The 19,249-nt window shown below is 35.2% G+C and overlaps 1 protein-coding gene across 3 annotated transcripts in view; it reads right to left on the bottom strand.

Moving 5' to 3' along the window:
• LOC111875012 overlaps positions 1 to 19,249 on the bottom strand; it is a 48,581-nt gene that overhangs the window by 19,166 nt on the left and 10,166 nt on the right. For all 3 annotated transcript variants that reach the window (XM_023871010.2, XM_023871012.2, XM_023871011.2), the window contains exons 6-13: positions 16,132 to 16,911; positions 14,810 to 15,087; positions 12,391 to 12,535; positions 8,921 to 9,057; positions 6,637 to 8,566; positions 4,079 to 4,248; positions 2,454 to 2,567; positions 1,110 to 1,281 (exon numbers count right to left, since the gene is read on the bottom strand). In XM_023871010.2, the coding sequence (XP_023726778.1) occupies positions 1,110 to 1,281; positions 2,454 to 2,567; positions 4,079 to 4,248; positions 6,637 to 8,566; positions 8,921 to 9,057; positions 12,391 to 12,535; positions 14,810 to 15,087; positions 16,132 to 16,911 (3,726 nt within the window). The remainder of the gene's footprint in view (positions 1 to 1,109; positions 1,282 to 2,453; positions 2,568 to 4,078; positions 4,249 to 6,636; positions 8,567 to 8,920; positions 9,058 to 12,390; positions 12,536 to 14,809; positions 15,088 to 16,131; positions 16,912 to 19,249) is intronic.

The raw sequence follows: 19,249 nt of genomic DNA, 5'->3' as shown, positions 1-19,249 counted from the left end.
ACGTCTAAGGCTCATTAAAGGAGTGAATAACAGGGTGTCCTGTAGAAGTTTGTTTGGTGAATTTAAGATTTTAAGAGTAACTTCTTTATATATATATATATTTGTGTGTGTGTGTGTCTGTGAGAGAGAGAGAGAGATATCTTATGCTTTTTAAAAGGAACAAAATCTACACAACTCATTATTCAGACATTCACAAGTATAACATTAAAGGAAAACAGGATTTGTATGTTCAAACATGCAACACTGTTCATTACAAAATAAGTGTAATTAACATGGGAATTAAAATACATAACAGCTTGCTCTCTGAATTAAAAAGAATACAAAATATTTAAGTTTTTAAAAATAAATTAAAAAGTAATTTATTAGAAAACTGTTTTTATTCTCTGCAGAAGTTTTTTTAGTAACAATGATGTATGTCAATTTGGTGGCTTGGGTTGATTTTGATGTGGTGTGGATGAATATAGATGGTACAAGTGTATGTGTTACTTTCCATTGGATTGCTGGGTGTTGTCATCCATTGTTGCTAAGCTTCAGCAGTGGGATGGTGATCCTAAGATGACTGTATTGTTCTTAGTCTTTTGTATCATTTTGTATATTTTTAAGAGCTGTTGATGTATAGTATTTTAGATGGTTTAAATTGACTTGTCCAATTGTACTTGTGTAACAGTTTATGGATGTAAATATACCATAAAAAATTTATGAGCCTGTATAAATAATGGTGCTTCACAAAACTAATATGAATCTCTGCTCTCTACAGCTGTAGTGCAGCCAAAACAACTCTCAATATTTTTGGTTTTATTGTCAAAACTATCTGTGTTATATTTTTTTAATTTGGTAATTTAGCAATGCTGTAAGTGTTGACTAGATAGCATATTTGTCAGAGTTTTTGACATACAATAAAATCTGTTCTAAATTTTAAGATTGACCCTCATATTTATGCTTATACCTCTATTATACATAAAGATAAAAAAATGTAACCGTTTCATAGAAGTTTGTTATTCTTCTTGACTTATATTTTGAAAATTGTTCACTATCCCAGTTTTTCAAACCAGAATCTTATGGACGCTTTTTCTGTTTCTCACTCCTCACTTCTCTTGTTAATGTCTTACCTGTAACCAAGATAAAAGCATATGTTTGATGCAAGCACCTTCTGATCCATTGTTTCTGTTACACACATTGGTCTCCATTGTTCATTAAGACTAACGGTAAAAATGCCTTTTTGTCTGATATGTGAAAGTCCATCTGCACCGATTTGGACACTAAACCCATTTGTTAGTGCAACTGCAAAAAATTAAAGAGTAAATCAAAATACTTTCTAAATGAGCATGACACATATACAACAAAATCCACATACTTCTTACTATCTGCAGTTCTCTAGTCACATTTCATTGAAATTACTATTCAAATTCTTAAATTGTACATTAGGTCCTAATAGAGTTTCAATTTATTTAACAACACTTCCCCAGTTACATAAGATATATGAGTCATATGGTAAGATAGTTCTGAAGGATGTGGAAGATAGTGGTTTTTACTTATTTTAAGGCTCTGTTTTGGAATTTTTCAGAAAAGATGTGAAAAGCCTTGTCAGAAGAAGTGGCCTTTAGTCTGAGAATCATATCTGCCCCCTTCCAAATACAAAGAAGGAATTCTAACCATTCAACCATCATATTTATTGAAACCTAAGAGAAATATTAAAAAATTGTTAACACCATGTACTTCATGGTGTGTGCTGATGGAAGGAATATGAACAGTACTTCAAAATCTTAAAATCAATTTACCTGATCCATGTAATTTTGTATATGAAAATTAAATACACCTTCTTTGTTCTTTAATATAATTCAGCACTAATAACTGCTGGTTAAACTGTTCAGATTAGTATGGACATTTGCACATAGGATGACTTTAACAATTTTTATTTGGTGGATAATACAAAAACAACCTAATGGAATGTACAACAAGACTGAAGATTATAAAATTTTCCATACACAGGGATGTTTGTTAACACTTTAGATAACTGAAATATTGATGAGGTTAAAAAACAATTTTCATATACTTACGAATAACACTAAACTGAATTCTACCAGAAACAGATATGTGGTCCATAAACTGAAGTAGGTAACAATAGAGTTTTCACATTTGTCACTTGGCAATACTCATCAGTGGATTAAACTCTAAAAGAAATTGAGCTCTAAAACATTGGAATATGTCTCCTTGGTCAATTTTTCTCAAAATCTGTTTCCTATACGCACATATGAACACGTAAAACATAATGGATACTACACAATTTCTCTGAATAAATATTATTTCGTGAATAATTGGTGTGACTTTGTTTCTAAATGGGTAATGCAGTTTTTTGCGAGTAGATGATACACAGCCTTCTGTGAATGTTCAAGAAAAACACTTATCAGGTGCTTCTATTTAATGCAACAATTAACAAAATGTAATTATCTTACAACAGTCACTTTCATCTTCATTATGTGGACAGTCTAACTGATGGTTACATTTGTAGGCAGATGGAAGACACTTTCCACTCTTGTAGCAATAGAATTCATCTTCAGTACAGTTATCTGAAAGAGACCAATTGCTGTCAAGTTCATGATCCTCATTTTCTATACTATGAAGCAATTAAATTTTCTTGCATATACACAAAATCATCCAAAACAACAGAGGAGAATTAGTCATGCCACACCTATGGTATCACAACCCCAACAGTATTTCCCATGCATTCTGCCATATTTACAGACTGTTCAAGTTATAATATGCCACATTCATATTATACCAAGAAATGTATTACAAGATTCATTTTCTTTAATTGCACAAAGATCTAACACTATAGAGTCAACATACAGTACTCCTCTCTTTAATTTTACAGTGATCACGATAATAAAAATGCAAGAAATTCTACAAATAATGTGCCAATTTTGCCAGTGTTTCTATGTGTATTGCAAGGTCAGAAAAAATCAGAAATTAATGATTATAGAACTCAGTGGTCTACTTTTGTGCATAATTTCCAATGCCTGATTTAAATTTTCCAGATATAATCTTAAAGATTCACACTATGGATGTTTGTACAGGCTCCATATGTAGCTGCGCCTCAGGTATAATCTTTCAGTTCAATATAAGATATGACAGTATTTTCATGCTGTCCGCTATCTTTGTGAAAATTATAGTCATGACTTTTCACTGTCTGATATTGCCATGAAAACATATTTTGAATCTACATCACTGATGGTAAAATTACACGGCATATCAAAATACACTGGCATTACCGACCTTAGCTGTAGAGAAAACCTGTTCCTCTGTGTCCTTTACTTACAGCACCCTCAGCAAGAATTAAAACTTCAGGTCCTGACTGAGTTATAACATTGCACAAAGCTGGCATTTCATTCTGTCTTAGGATCCACACAAACAATTTTTGTGTAGAAATGGCATAAGATAAAATTTTTTGTTCCAGTCTTAGGGTATTTTCCACTTCACAGTTGTTTGTTCTGCATATTTAATCATCATGGCCTTCCAGTATGAATCATAATTGCAGTACCTGATACTTCTAACACAATATTCTCTCTCACACTAGTACTCTTTCCTTGACAGGAGCTGCCATTTTTATGTTGAATAACTGTATGCCATATATTGCAAATAGGTGAATTATTGCATTTGTGTCATAACTTTGATGGTACTTCTGACAACCTAATGGCAGCTTGTGACTTCTAACCTTGAAACATACTTCTATATCCCTTGCTTTCCTGCTTGATACTCTTATAGCATAACAAAGCAAACTGCACCAGGAACATGCTGACAGCAATGAATTTAAATGATGTATGTATTAGATATTATTTTTATTCTGAAATCTGGAAGGGGAACTCACTTTTTATTCAAGCAAATGTAATACCAACCTCATTTTTGTGACGCCAATGGGAAAAGCAAAGACAGTTGTCATAAAAGATTCAAGGATAAAGAATCAGCATTTGAATTAAGATCAAGAATTTTTTTTCTCAATTCAGTCTCAAAAATTGCGTACTCACATTTGCCTTATATATGTAAATACTATAAAATCATGCAACAGAATAAAATTACTTACGACAGTTTTGTTCATCTGTACCATCTGCACAGTCCAGAAAATCATCGCATACAAATTGTGGACGGACACTATGCAACTGGTCCAGACATGTGCATTCTGTTTCATCAGACACATCCTCACAGTCCACCACACCATCACATACCCTTATAAACAATATCTTCTGGGGAAGCCTACAAACACACCATGCCTACAAATTAAATTAAAGTTAATTTCTTTAGTATGGCTAAAACTGTATATAAAATAAGAAAGTGGAATTGAAAACAGACAATCACATTTACATTATAATAGCTCTACAATTATTTAAAAAAAGGAGACGCAAAGTAGCTATTTGGAATTTCCTACACCACAATTTTAAAAATACAGTTTACAATAGTATACAATATGCTAAGAAATAAGCCAATATGGGATAAACTCTGCCAGTGACAAAGGATATTTGAACTACTGCAGAAACAAGTTTCAGAGCAAGCACTTTTGGGCCATTGTTTCTAAAATATTTACATTTTCAGAACCAAGACAAGACATAAGAAAATTCCGAACACATCTCAATACTGTGTCCTCTTTTTGGAAACATTATTATACTAGCTCAAATATATGTGCTATGAATTTAAAATTAAATGTGATAAATGATTTCTCTCTTCACTTATCTTAATCAGACGTATATTGGAAAATATATTTTTCAACAGGGTTCATTGTCTGTTCCTACAGTGTTACCTAGTCAAGTTGTCTAATAAGTATTTGACTTGTGTTTGAATATTGAAAATCAGAACTTAGCAATACATGCACACACATTGGCGTGCGCATGCATGGCCACACATGTATCCACTCCCCCCCTCCCTACAACGCATATTTGCTGGTACATTAATATTTGGTTTTAGCCTCAAGGCCAAAAACATAAAATGTACTGGCAGGTGTGCAACTTCTGCCTTTTGAAAATTCTGCTGGTATTCATCAATTAAGTAAAAAGTAAATAGCAAGTGGTAATGTGTCAAAAAGTATGTAATTATAACACAGTTTCAACAGAAAACTACTAGTGTTTCCTCAAGGGCTGTGGAGGCCCATAGGGCTGTGAGATGTTGAGGTTCCCACATTTTCTAGACAATCAGCTCACAGATGGCGGCAAGGTTGACAGCCCTATGCGCCGGCCACCCTTTACCCCCAAGAACATTCAAAGAATATTCCTGGTACTCATTTCTGTTAGAGGCTGAGTCGGCCCAAGGGCCATGGTGGGGCAGGAAGGATTAGGTCAATTGAAAAAAAATCCAATGACCTCATCGGGACTTGAACCCGTGACCTTCCGGTTTGTAGCATTGTGCCTCAACCAACTATGCTACCGTGTGCCCCTGGTATTCATCAGTTACTTGATAGAATACATACTAATGTATAATTTTCATTTCGTGCATCCTGCTGTGTTACAATATATACAACTTGTTTATTGGGCCGTCAACACAACAATCAAAGAACTTCAGGGACAACGCCCAGATACAGTTCATTACATGTTTCGGCCACTAGTGGCCATCCTCGGGTGAATACACTTCAATAAACATACACTACTGAACTGCAGCACTTAAAGTCCAATACAATATCGTGAATCATTTAAGACACATATAATAAGAATATAAAATATAGGTTATTCAAAACCAATAAAAGTCCTATATAAAAACAAAATTAAAAACCTGATTGATGTTTTATAACATCGAATCAGTCGTTGGTTCCACCTCACATACGTATCAGTCAACAAATAGCAAATTACGATGTTTCATTTAAAATTGTAAAGGAGGCTCAATAATTAATGGAATATTTGGAGCCTCATCATACCACCCATACATTACGTACAATCCTCCGCATGATGAGGCTCCAAATATTCCATTAATTATTGAGCCTCCTTTACAATTTTAAATGAAACATCGTAATTTGCTATTTGTTGACTGATACGTATGTGAGGTGGAACCAACGACTGATTCGATGTTATAAAACATCAATCAGGTTTTTAATTTTGTTTTTATATAGGACTTTTATTGGTTTTGAATAACCTATATTTTATATTCTTATTATATGTGTCTTAAATGATTCACGATATTGTATTGGACTTTAAGTGCTGCAGTTCAGTAGTGTATGTTTATTGAAGTGTATTCACCTGAGGATGGCCACTAGTGGCCGAAACATGTAGTGAACTGTATCTGGGCGTTGTCCCTGAAGTTCTTTGATTGTTGTGTTGATGGCCCAATAAACAAGTTGTATCTAGTGTATAATGACTAGAAAAATAAATCCCTGGGTGATATATAACTTGCCCTTGAGGAAACACTAGTAGTTTTCTGTTGAAACTGTGTTATAATTGCATACTTTTTGACACATTACCACTTGCTCTTCACTTTCTTTTCGGATATTTAACAGTTTCGATTAGATTTTAAATCTGATATTAGGATGCTGGATTCTTAACAGATCATGCAGAATTTCTTAATTTGGAGTAATATTTAAGTGTTCGTTTGAGTTTGAAAGTTTTGGCATTTGTAAATTTGTACTAAGTAGTAGTATGCACTAAATACAGTTGAAGAACTTACACTTTGCAATTAAAGGTTAAACTGGAAGTATCATTTGCTCCATTAGTGGGAGGTGAATATGTTGAGTCAGATGATGGATGTGGTGAACCACGTGCTGACAGCGATTCAGACCATCCAGTAAATGAAGAAATTGACTCAGAATCATCATTTCCATGAAGTGGTATGGATGAGGTAATATTTGCAGAAAATATACTATCAACTTCAATACTAGTTTTTGGTTCTGAAATTCCAGTCTCTTCTTCGTCTTTATTTTTGTGTGTTATAAACTTTAAAGACTGTTTATTCTGGTCTGTTAACACCAAACTTTTAACTGGAGATAAATCACTAACATTATAATTTACTGACATTGATGATGGAGCTATAAAATTTTCAGTTGAGGTGCTATACACATCAAGACCTGAATCTGCTGATGAAAATTCTACTTCCAGTGCATCTTGTTTCTTTGTTACAGGAGATATATTTGAGAACAGGAGAGAGTTTGTCTTTATGGCTGGTTGAGAATTTGTTGTAGACAATGATTTGGATTCAGTGATTTCATCCTTTGGTGTCATAATATTAAATATTGGCTCCATACCTCTTGCATTATAAATACTGCTCATTTGTGCTACAAAAAACCGACTCTCTCTTCTTCTTATTTTACCTGAGTTGGTTTCTCTTTTGGTTACTTTATCAGGCAAAATGCTATTTTGTGTTGTAATATCAGACACTGGGTTCCTCTCTGTTGTATTTTCTGATGATATGTTGTCCTGTGTTTCACTGAGAGGTATTGTGTTGCTTAGTGTTTCACTATAAATTTTATGGCTTTCTGTTTCACTTTTTGATATTGTGTTATTTAGTGTTTCACTATAAATTGTACTGCTTTGTATTTCACCAAAAGATATTGAGCTACCTTGTGCTTCACTAAAATCTGTTGTATTCCGTTCTGTTTCACCATAAAATATTGTGTTGTCTTGTGTTACAGTATAAGACACTGTACTGCCTTGTATTTCACCAAGGGGTGTTGTATTAACTTGTATTTCACCAAGGGGCATTGTATTAAATTGTATTCCACTACGAAACATTGCATTTCTTTGTGTTTCAATAGTAAATACTGAAATGCCTTTTACTTCACCATAAGATGTACTGCCTTGAGTTTCACCATGAGGCACTGTGTTGCCTTGTTTTTCAGCCTGAGACATGCTGTAACTTTGTATCAGTTCAGCAGGCTTTGCATCATTTTGCATAAATATATCAGAAATTTCATCAGTTTGGACTAGATCATTAGATGTATTTTTGGCTTTTCTTTCAACAGATGATGCGGATAATTTCTGTGTATTATATGTGGATAATACATCTGCTACAGTGTGCACTAATTGCCCATTTCCAAGAGAATAAGCATTGAAATCTTCTTTATTATTATAATCATTTACATTAGTATGATCTGAGATTCTGACATTTAGAAAACCGCTTTCTGAACCATCTTTATCTGTTAATAAATCATTTGTATCTTCTTTATGTAACAATGTTCTTGAGGTGTGTTCTATCATGTTTGGTAAGTTAAATTTACTTTCCATTATTTCTAAATGTTTCAATGAAGAAGATGAATTTTCTATTATATCTGATAGCTTTGACTTCTCTTCATTTATTTTACTATCTACGGTTTCTTCATCAGTCCCAGCAGATTGTACATCATTAACTTGACCTCTTCTTTCCATTGGTAGACTGCTTTCTCTTTTGGTCATGATTTCCTCTTCAAGCTCTTTTCCAGAAAGCAAATGTTTTATGCCATGGTCAGTCATTGATGGCTTACAATTTAGTTCATCTTCTGCATCAAGACAATCAACCACTTTATCACATTTCTTTCTTATGGATAAGCAACGTGTGTTACCCACTGAGCATTGTAGTCCAGGACAAGAGCTGTGAGGAGATTTCACTGAAAAATGACTTCCACCTAAAATACAAGAATCATTAAATATTATGTAGAGGACTGATAAGCTATGACTTTATGACACAAGATATAAACCTTACAAATATCTGTATCTTCCTTCAATTATTTTCATTTAAAATAGCCTATTCAGATAAAACGTGTGAATCAGTACTCCATTTTGCATCTTGAAGACTTTAAAATTAATTTTCAAATTTTCAGAAACCAGTAATTATTTATTTGTAAGTAACACGTGACTACCTAAGTTATATTTTGAAGCCACTTTGTGCAACAGATTAACAAAGAATATTCAAATAATATTTAGATGAAATCTGTGTGAATTCTTTATGATAAATCATTCTATGATTTGTGTCTTTCCACCTGTACTCGTTTTCTCAGTAATCCAGTTCAGGAACAATGCAACTCTGGTATATGCTCCAGGCTCATTTGGACGAGCACATCCCTCGCCATGACTGACAACACCAGCGACATACCATTGCATCGGCTCCTTTTCATACCTAAAATAAATCAACATCCTCATAATGTGTGTGTGTGGTGCAATTTTCACTTTTGATATGCACTCTTTGCACAAACATAAAATAAACCAAATGTACATGAAGACTGTGCCTGCCTATCTTTCCACATAATACCTCTGAAATTACTGGAGAGTTTGATAAAATTTTAGTGCTGGGGAACAACACAAAGAGCTGCCGAAATAATTGTTAAATTTGTGTCAGTTCAATATAAAACCCACATTACATCAAGTTAAAATCACACTCCATCACTTTCTTTCAAAATGATTCTGTATATAAAAATTTGTAAAAAGCACAAAATTTAGATTTCTTTAGGACCTACAGCTTTTATTTTCAACACTTTCCTATATTCTGTATATTTAGCAAAATATGATGGAAAACAAATTATGACTATGCCGTAGAATATCAAAATGTGATCAGCTTTGATCCAATAGACTTGCATCTGTTATAAATCAGGCAAATGACACATCCAATACTGCAAAAACTGCATCTGGAAATGATATAAAAGTTCATTATTTTTCTGTTACTCTGAAGAAAAAGGGTCGACAGTACTGCAAAAGATATGCAAGGTTTGAAATCCTCATTCAGGTTATGGTCTTCTGGGATATGGTTCTACATAGTTTGGTGGATAAGTAGGATACATTTCAAATAAAATAGTGTGATGTGCTGCCTAAAAGCCTGACTATGGAGTATATTTCAGCATTCATTGCTGGTCAACAGATATCACTTCCTAGACAGCGGAATAGAATGAAGCATTGGAATTCTAACAGTTTCCATGGTTACAACGAACTGTTCAAAGCGTTGTATGACAATAGGAAAACCAAACTGTTGAGACAAGTGTTTCATAAGCAGCCAGCAAAAAACCTATTTAAGGGGGCTGAATGTACCAGACAGTTAGTTGAGTTCTGGAAGTTGCTGAAAACAGTTCAGTTTGGCTGTGACTATAGCAGAAGCAATAATTATAATATTGTTGTTAGAAACGTCTGACAACGTTATAAGTGGTTGATTATTGTGCTTGCAAGTATAGACGAGAGTGGCCAATAAACATATTTGCCAAATCTGAGACCTGCCTGAATTTAATTGTCATGTTACATAGGCAACACATGAAAATATACTGCCTCCATCTTCAGATGCTTAAGTCATTTTACTAGCACTACTTACCTACCAAACTACATGGCATCACATTCCACAAGACAATAATCTTAAAATCTAAAAAATGTTCACAGACCTATCACCATGCAAAACTGCATAACCCTACATTGAATATGCCAGTATTTTCCCATTTCAGAAGCTTTTATTGACATTGAAGATATAATGGAAGTAAAAAGTATCAAAGTAGGACCAGTATCCAATAACATGATCATATCAAGTTTCATGAATACTAACTAATTAGTACCTATAAAATTGGTGTATGAAATTAATACAAGTGACACACATGTGCACCTGCCTGAAAGTTTTCTTTAGAATGTTAAAAATAAAGATGATGATTGTATTACTCTGCTGTTAGCTTAGTGGTAATTTACTTTATCAATTCGTTGACAGCAGCTATAACACTGTTACATTATAATGACTTTGGATGATTGATAACAATGAATTAACTTCTGAAGAATGCTGGAAGAATATAGGATGGTGCTGCCTTAAATCCATCCCATTTCACATTAACTAAATGATCTTTTATAAAAATGCATAAAATTTTATTAAAATTAGTCATGTTGTTTCATTATGCACAATGCATAAATTGTTGCATCAAAATCCTTGTAAGAATGTGATATAACAGTGAACAGAAGACAATCTTTATCATGTTTCATACACCAAAATAGAAGAATTATCATGAATATGTTTGAATTTGAATTTATTTGTGTTCCATAAATCCAAGTGCAGGATGTGAAACAATTCAAGGACAAGTACATAATATCTGTACAATAATAATTTTGCTTGAAGAGTTAATAAGATTATAATGCAGTACTAATATTACCATGCTAATTGGATACATATGGCACAGTTTGCAAATAAGCAAAATGATGTAGTAACATGTTTGGGAATACATTTTAGCTTAGAATTGGTACTAGTTACTGTTTATTTATATCGAAATAGTCATTTATGAAGTAGAAGGAGTGAGTAAATAAGTAAATTTTCAATACTGTTTTAAATTGCTTAATATTACCAGTTGCTTTTTTTGAGACTTTGAGGGAAACTATTGAACACTTTGATGCCAAAGGAGTGAACTCATTTTTGATATAGAGACAGATTTGCTGAATATTGATGGAAGTCGAGTTTTTGCCTTGTATCTATGTTACTGTATGTAACACAACCTGATACTCAAAGGCTCTAAATATTTTAGCAGCTCTTGAAATTCTATAGCATGATAAAATATGTAATCAAAATGTATGATCAACTTTAGATATCTTTAAAAATTTTAAATTTTTAATTAACAAACAGTACTAAAATCCATGTTCTTAAAAAAAAAAGATATTCAATTTATCAATGGCGGCAGCAAGAAGTGAAAAATTTGCAGACAATTTGTCTAACAGTAGCATTTTGGATGATGATTTTAGAGGCATACAGTGGTTCATCCAGGAAGGTTAGTGGCACTGTCAACTATGTTTAAATAACAATAACTGGCAATACACTCATCCACAGGCCACACAGTATCACCAGGAGTGGAAGGGCATTAAACTTTTGTTAACCGTATTATTCCATTAAAGTTTACTATATCTTAATGCTGACTACTTTACTCAATTATTATTATATTTTTAATACATTGAAAATGGTATGGGATATGTAATTTTACTGAATTCTGTTACTGCAGGACTAGCAATGGACTGATATCTTATCATTAAGCGATTTCAATAACTTTCATGATAAAGTGTGTGGGTTATGCGGTAAAATCTTTAAATTGAAATACAACCACTTCTTTAATATCTCTCCATTGCCACTGATCATTCAGTTTTCTTTGGGGTTGATAAGAGAATAACTGAATAAAGAAAGAAAATATTAGTTGTATAGACTGGCTACGCTCTGTGTGAGCAGTATATAAAATAGACATACAGTTCAGATGCGGTTGATGTTACTCTCACACAATTATGAGAACAATGCCTCCAATATTTGATATTATTCAGATGAAGCTTCTCCATCTTTAAGCATGTTAAAAATTTTCTGCTTCTACATAATGCACTCAATGTACTGAAAAAATGTTCCTTGCTGCACTTGGCATATTAAGGGGTTTCTGAAGGAAGTAGTCTGATAGTATCGGGTTACATTAAATTAGGGTGGTCTGGAAAAGGTTAATATTATTTCAAATGATGAAACTGCATTCACCTACAAAGAAGAGGTCCACCACTGTCCCCTTGGCATGCATCTTTCCCACCTTCTGCTATGCCTGCACACAGCTCTAATCCTTCATTGTCCTCTCTGTGTTTACAACTTGGCAGGATGGGCACCTCCACTTCTTGCATATGATCAGCTATGAAATGAAGTACATAGCAGTATTACCTACTAACCCTTCATATGCCATGAACCAAGTGGGTTCAATTGGAAAATATGCATTAGAACTGGCACAGCTGAAGAGATCAGCTTGATGCTAATCACTCAGCAGAGTATTTCTTTCAGTAGAAGGCATGAACATAAACTGACTTTCACACTATCAACCTCTATAGTCACTTGAATGTAATCTGCAGAAATATAGAAATTTCTTGTGTGTAATGGTACATAGCTCCAGACACCCTTGGCAGAGGTTCCATGGAGGGGCTGGGCAGTGAAATGATTAATAGTAATTTTTAAATAAAGTTGATGCTCTCAAATTTAATATTAGTTCTTCAACATTACTTTTCATAAAGCCTTAGTCTGTGTACAATATGAAGCACAAGCAAAAGAAAGTAATATAATAAACAAACATTTGAAACAAAATTCTGTTCATTCATTTCCTTTAAACATATTTCATACTTATTTCTTTATTATAACATATTCATGATGCCTAGAATGACAATGCAACCTATGGTGTGGACAGGATTGTGCTTCCCAAGACTTACTACTCTTCAGATTGCAACATTCTACATGCTCAGCAAAACATAGTGGCAGTATTGAAAACACAAGCAGTGAAAGGCATTTGAATGTTCTGCCACTTTGTCACAGTCATACTGTACAATTTAAGAAAACTTTCAACTAAGCAAAGAGTTAAATGGATTTCACAAGAACATGTCTGTGTTCAGTTGTATGAAATTAAAGTTTTCAGGTTGCCTTCAAAATTTTAACATGTGCAACACAAGTTTCACATTTCTTAACACTTTCTTTGCTTAGACATTCAACAGAAAGACTTCATACACACACAAACACACACACATATTGTCACAGGAAATGAGCCTGGTGGGATTGCATCACTTGACTTGCACACCTGCCTACCATTTGGAATGCTTGGGAATATGATAGGCTCATGAGGAAAACTCAAGTGATCTCATTGGTTCAAGTTCATTAAAACAGAAGGATGAGGGCAGTCCCTCATTCCAATTACTCTGGCATATTGAAGCCACCTTTGTCATGTTTTCCTCCACCGTCTTTGCATATCATTCCACCATCCTACCAAACTGTGCGAGCAGAGGTATGATCCATGTCTTGCAGATTCATAGGTGGGTGTACACCTGCAGGAGTTATGACTTGAAAGTCTGGCCTTAGAATCTGCCAGATGGAGACAAATCTTTTCACCCATAATCATATAGCATGGTGGAATGGATCATGAAAACAATAAAAGGGCGTCTGAGGAACATCATTATAATGGGCCAAATACATTGCGTCATGGGGCTACCCATTTTCCTACTGGTCTACAGAACTTCAACTCAGAATACCTCAGGTATGATGCCCACCAGCACAGGGTTCATCAGAAAGTTATGTCAGCCTTGTGACCTGCTGTTTGGGACACCCCCACCCCACAAATCAATCAGGGAGCAGCCCATAAATTCCTATGTAACAGACCTCATGGAATGGCTACAGCTTGGGTAACAACTGGTCTAGGTTCCTGGAATTCCATTGAGTTAGTTGGTCAAACAAATCTTTATCCTTTTACTGGCCAGATTGAGATGTTGAAGGGCATTATGAAATGTGTCATGCAGCCATGGTAACTAATAATATTCTTAGGTAAAAGTTATGCACTTTCACATACAAACACATTCCAGGAACCACTTCCATTTTTTTAATTCAGGAGGTACATTAACAACTAAATATCTGACCAACTAAACCAATGGAACAGAGAACTTGAGAAGTCAATGGCTGTTCAGCTACTCAAGAAATTTCAATCTATGGGACTGGAACGTTCGCCCTCGTGTTCTCAAGAGCTCACCACTTGTCCCTATCCTGAGCTATATGAATTTTTTCCAAACCTTTCCAATTATTTCTTTAAAATAGTTTTTATTGTGTCCTCACATATATGCTTAAATCTTCCTAGCGGTCTCCTTCCTTAAAGTTTTACCACCACAATTTTTTGTATGCTTCTCTTCTCCCCCACACACACTAGAACCTTGGCAATATCATTCTCCTGGTTTTGATCATTCTAATAAAGTTTGATGTGGAGTACAAATTATGGAGCATCACATCATGCCCTTTTTTCAAGCCTACTTTTAGTTAATTCTTTTAGCTCCAAATATTTTCCTCTGCATCCTATTACACATAACATACACCTACTTACATCATTTTTAAATCCATCCTCATAAAAATTATAATCACCAGGAGACATAAAAAGTGAACTTACGATCAGGGCCATGTTCAACTGTGGCACCCCAGCCAACAGCAGTGCAAATTGTACCAGCATGTGGACCCCAACCTGTCGGTGGTAGACACACAGGACGCACCCAACGGTTAAATCGAAGGGGATGCTTCAGTTTCATTAATGCCAAGTCATTTCTCATATCAGAGCGATCATATTGGTCATGTAACACAATATGCAAAACAGCTTGTGTTTGCTCTGCCGGTGAGAATGAAAAGCGCCTCAGCATCCCTGCCTGCACCTCAAAATAATGATTTCTGAAGCTGCAACACATGAAAATTATTAAAAATTATCATCCTGTTTTAAGTAGTCTAATGTGAGAACTGTTAAGAAGTACACTGAATAAAAACACATACTGGTATTCTGAAGAAATATGCTCAAAAATTTTCTTTTATTACTGAGGGGCACAACGTTTTATAACAATAAAAAGGAAAAACTTGTTCTTGTCTGTGCGCGTGCGTGTGTGTGTGTGTGTGTGTGTGCATGTGCATGTGTGAGCATTGTGTGTTTCAGCAAAAAACTGTAAGAGGCACAGTGAATAAAAACAAATATACTGGTATTCTGAATAAATTCCCTCAAATTTTTTCTTTAATTAGGGCTAGACACCATGTCTTACAGCTAACAAAAAGGCGAAATTATTTCATCTGTGTGTGTGTGTGTGTGTGTGTGTGTATGAGCACGTGTGGACACATGCGTGTGGCAAATAAATACTGAGAAGCATTTTATGAATTTAATCTTCTCTTAATTTTCAGGGAATCTGTTTCTATTTGTTCTTTTGCTCCTAGATGCAAGGCACTTAAATTCTGAATCATCGTAAAATATTTTTTTTTTAGATATTTTGGTCTATTACGTATTTGTTTATTCAAGTTTTGTCAATATCTCTACCAAGATCAGTTGTTTTATTATCTTGCAGAGGATATTTTTCTTCGTGGAATTTATGTTTTCTCTTAATAACAACATTTCAAAATCATATGTAATTTTCTGATTTACATCTGATCTGAAGTATCTGCTTCAGATCAAATATGAAACTCCTGCTTTTCTTAGACTTCCACCAAGACATATTGTGGACATAAATAAAAATATCATCAAGAAAATATCTTTCTGATACAGCTTACTGTGAACTGAAAATGACCAGAGATGTTCACATCCAAAAGTTTCAAGCATATACATTTCAGCTGACTTACCAAGCTTTCTTGGCATTACAAATTTTCTAATTTCTTCCTAAATCACAAAGGTGTATGAGGATATACTTATGATAGTAAGAATTAAGGTATAGAAGTACAAAATGTTATATTGCATTTGCTTACCCATCAACACAATGAGCAGCTGTCATAACCCAAGTTTCATCAAGCAAAACTCCACCACAATGGAAATCTCCATCTCTGTATAGGGCCACAACCCATGGCCATGCCGCAGGCTGGCTTGCCTGACCTCCCACAACACGACCTCCTTCTTCTCTAATTGGGCGTTTTTTATTAAGGGTGTCTTCTCCAAATGACACAACATCAGATAGTATGTTCATATTCCTTGCACTGTCCCTTTCTCTTTCATATGACCCAAAGTCTTTAAAAGCCATAGTCTGGTGTATTCCTTCATTAGTAGATCTGACATGTCTTTCTGATAATTTCTCCAAATTCACAGAATTTCTTGTAGTAGCTTCATTGCTTGCTGGTATTTTCAAGTCAAGCTTCAGTAATTCACTACCATCATATTTATTCTCATATGACATGTGCTGTACTGATTCAACATCTTCAGATACGTTTGCCTTGGATGTAACATTTTTCACCTGGAAAGTGTTTGATGGCAATGTGGAATATAAAGAATTTTGAAAGAAGTGTACATTATTGAAGAGAGTACCGTAATTGTGTCTTTTGAATCTTGTAAGATATGATTCCCTCTCCTCAATTGTGCTTTCTTGGGTTTCAAGTTGAAGAATGCGTGTACCACACAGCATACTAGGGCAAGTTACATGCACTACTTGGTGTCCAGCACAACTGTCAACCAATCTGAATTCACCATCTCTATCCACGATTAAGAATGGACCCAAATAATCAGAAGTTTGTCGTTTCTGCTTAATTACTGGATCACTGTAATTAAAGAACATGCTAATTAGAAAACTATCATATTCTGAAAATCTGAATTAGTTAATCCCTTCAAGATCTTATCTAAGTTTCCATAACTCTTCAGTATCCTAATTTAATCACAGATTACCATATTAATTATTTCTAATCATGCAAGAGTCAATAACGGGAAAACGCCAGTGTTATAAACAGGGCCCAGATTTTGCTGACCTGAAAATATTTAAAAAATGACATATAAAATTATTGAAAAAATCTGGAAAAATGACCTAAAATATGATCCAAAAAATGTAATATGCAGGGCCCGGATTTTGATGACCTGAAAATATTAAAAAAATGACCTATAAAATGACCGAAAAAATCCAGAAAAATGACCTAAAGGAGAAAAGAAAAAACACTTCGCTTCCATGTTATTCACATTCCAAAAACATATGAAGAAAAATTCCCTAAAATGGCCAAAAATGACAAGAAATACCCTTAAAAGTCCAGAAATTTACCGAAAAATTACCCCAAACATGAGAAAGACCTTAAATCTAAATATGACAAAAAATTACCTATAAAATTTACATTTCTGTAACCAGCAGCTGATATCCGGGATTTATATATTTAAGAGCATCGCATAGGATACAAGGAAAAAAAGATGACATGTCATCAAAATCCAGGCCCTGGTTATAACACAAGTAACAACTAAAATAATACTGTGGGAACATCCCACATTATCACGCATTTTCTGCAACGCACATTCTTCACATCACTTTGCACCATCACGCGCGCTAACCAATCAAATTGCTTCAAACGTTCGCATTTATACTGCGCTCGCTGCTAGCCCCGCATCTACATCATCACGCGCGCTAGCCAATCAGCGCCCTGCAAATTCTTCCTCCTCAATTTCAAGTTTCGCTCCGCCCACCGAGCAGTGTATAAAAAGGAGCAAACCGGCATCATCAGTCTGACTTCAGTCTATGATCAAGCCACACTCATGCAACATCAGCCAGCAGGCTTCGTCGCCAGCGCTCGGTCTTTGGAGGCATCGGCAGGCTGCGCCAGGCACGACTGCCTCGGCCCTCCGGCTCTCTCACACCCAACTCACTGGGGCACCTTGCCTGGACTCGCTGGTGGTCGTGTCCCTGTCCGACCCACTGGGCATCTGGCGTAGCCACTGCCTTATCACTCCTAAGACCGCGCTCAAAGACTAGCCTTTCACAAGCAGCCTACGACCGCGCTGCGTTAGCCACGCAACTCCAACTCACCTGCCGCACGGCGACCAAGCAACCTCCAGCAACGGCCGCACTGCGGCCAGTCCACTCACCGCAACTAACCTTTCTCCCTACCGGCGCGCGCCGCGCTACCTCACCGATCAAGCATCTCAGCAACCACGGCCCTTTTCAGGACCAACAAACTGTTCCGAAGAAGTGGGTTGTCATCGGAGTAATGACGAACAACAAAGGCAAAACCCCACAATACCATAAACAATATTAAGACAATGAAGTTCATAAATTAAATTATATACAAGGTGCCATGTGATATAATGGTCAAATTTCAGGGGCATAGTCTACAGGTCATTTGGATCACAAAAATATCCTATAAATAACAGTTCAGTTCATTACCATTATTGAGTTAAGCATTAGAGCAGTGTGGCACATTAGCACCACTATTAATATATTTGAATGGTGCAATTGTTTTCTATTAGAAAAACATGTCAGTCACATATTTCTCACATTTAAACCTAAGGTATTATGCTGATATGCAATCTGTACAAAGATTTCATGATGGAAAACGTAGGGCTGCCATTGCAAAATATCAGTAGCACATTCAAAATCATAAGAGTTCCACAGCACAATCTGCTGCAAATCTTGTTGTAGAAAATAACTAAATTACTACAGTTGAAAACAGTTTAGTTTGTAAACCCTTAGCTTGGCATCAAAACAAGTTCAAAGGAAAACTGATTTTGTATTCAGTACTCAACTACACATGTGTTTAACTTTGTAATGGTGATGAACTAAACTATTTTAATAAAATTTTATGCTTCAAATGATGTGCAGAATATGCTCATGAAGTTTGGTTAATACTTACTGAGACACCCTGAAGAAGTGGAAGCATTTGCATGTAAAACCCACTCTTTTCAACATGTATATTAATGATGCCCCCCAAACTCATGGTATTCATTTGGCCCTCTTTGCGGATGACACCTGTCTATATGTGACAGATCGCAAAGAGGGTTTTATTGTTAGGAAACTCCAGCGCGGTCTCAGCTCAATGGAGACCTGGTGTGAGCGCTGGAATATAAAAATTAATGAAGATAAGACTCGGGGGGGTCTACTTCTCTCGTGGTCGTCGACTGCCTGAG

This window comes from Cryptotermes secundus, unplaced genomic scaffold (assembly GCF_002891405.2).
Source record: "Cryptotermes secundus unplaced genomic scaffold, Csec_1.0 scaffold973, whole genome shotgun sequence".
Taxonomy (NCBI): Eukaryota; Metazoa; Arthropoda; class Insecta; order Blattodea; family Kalotermitidae; genus Cryptotermes; species Cryptotermes secundus.
This window is presented reverse-complemented; position numbering and strand designations above follow the sequence as displayed.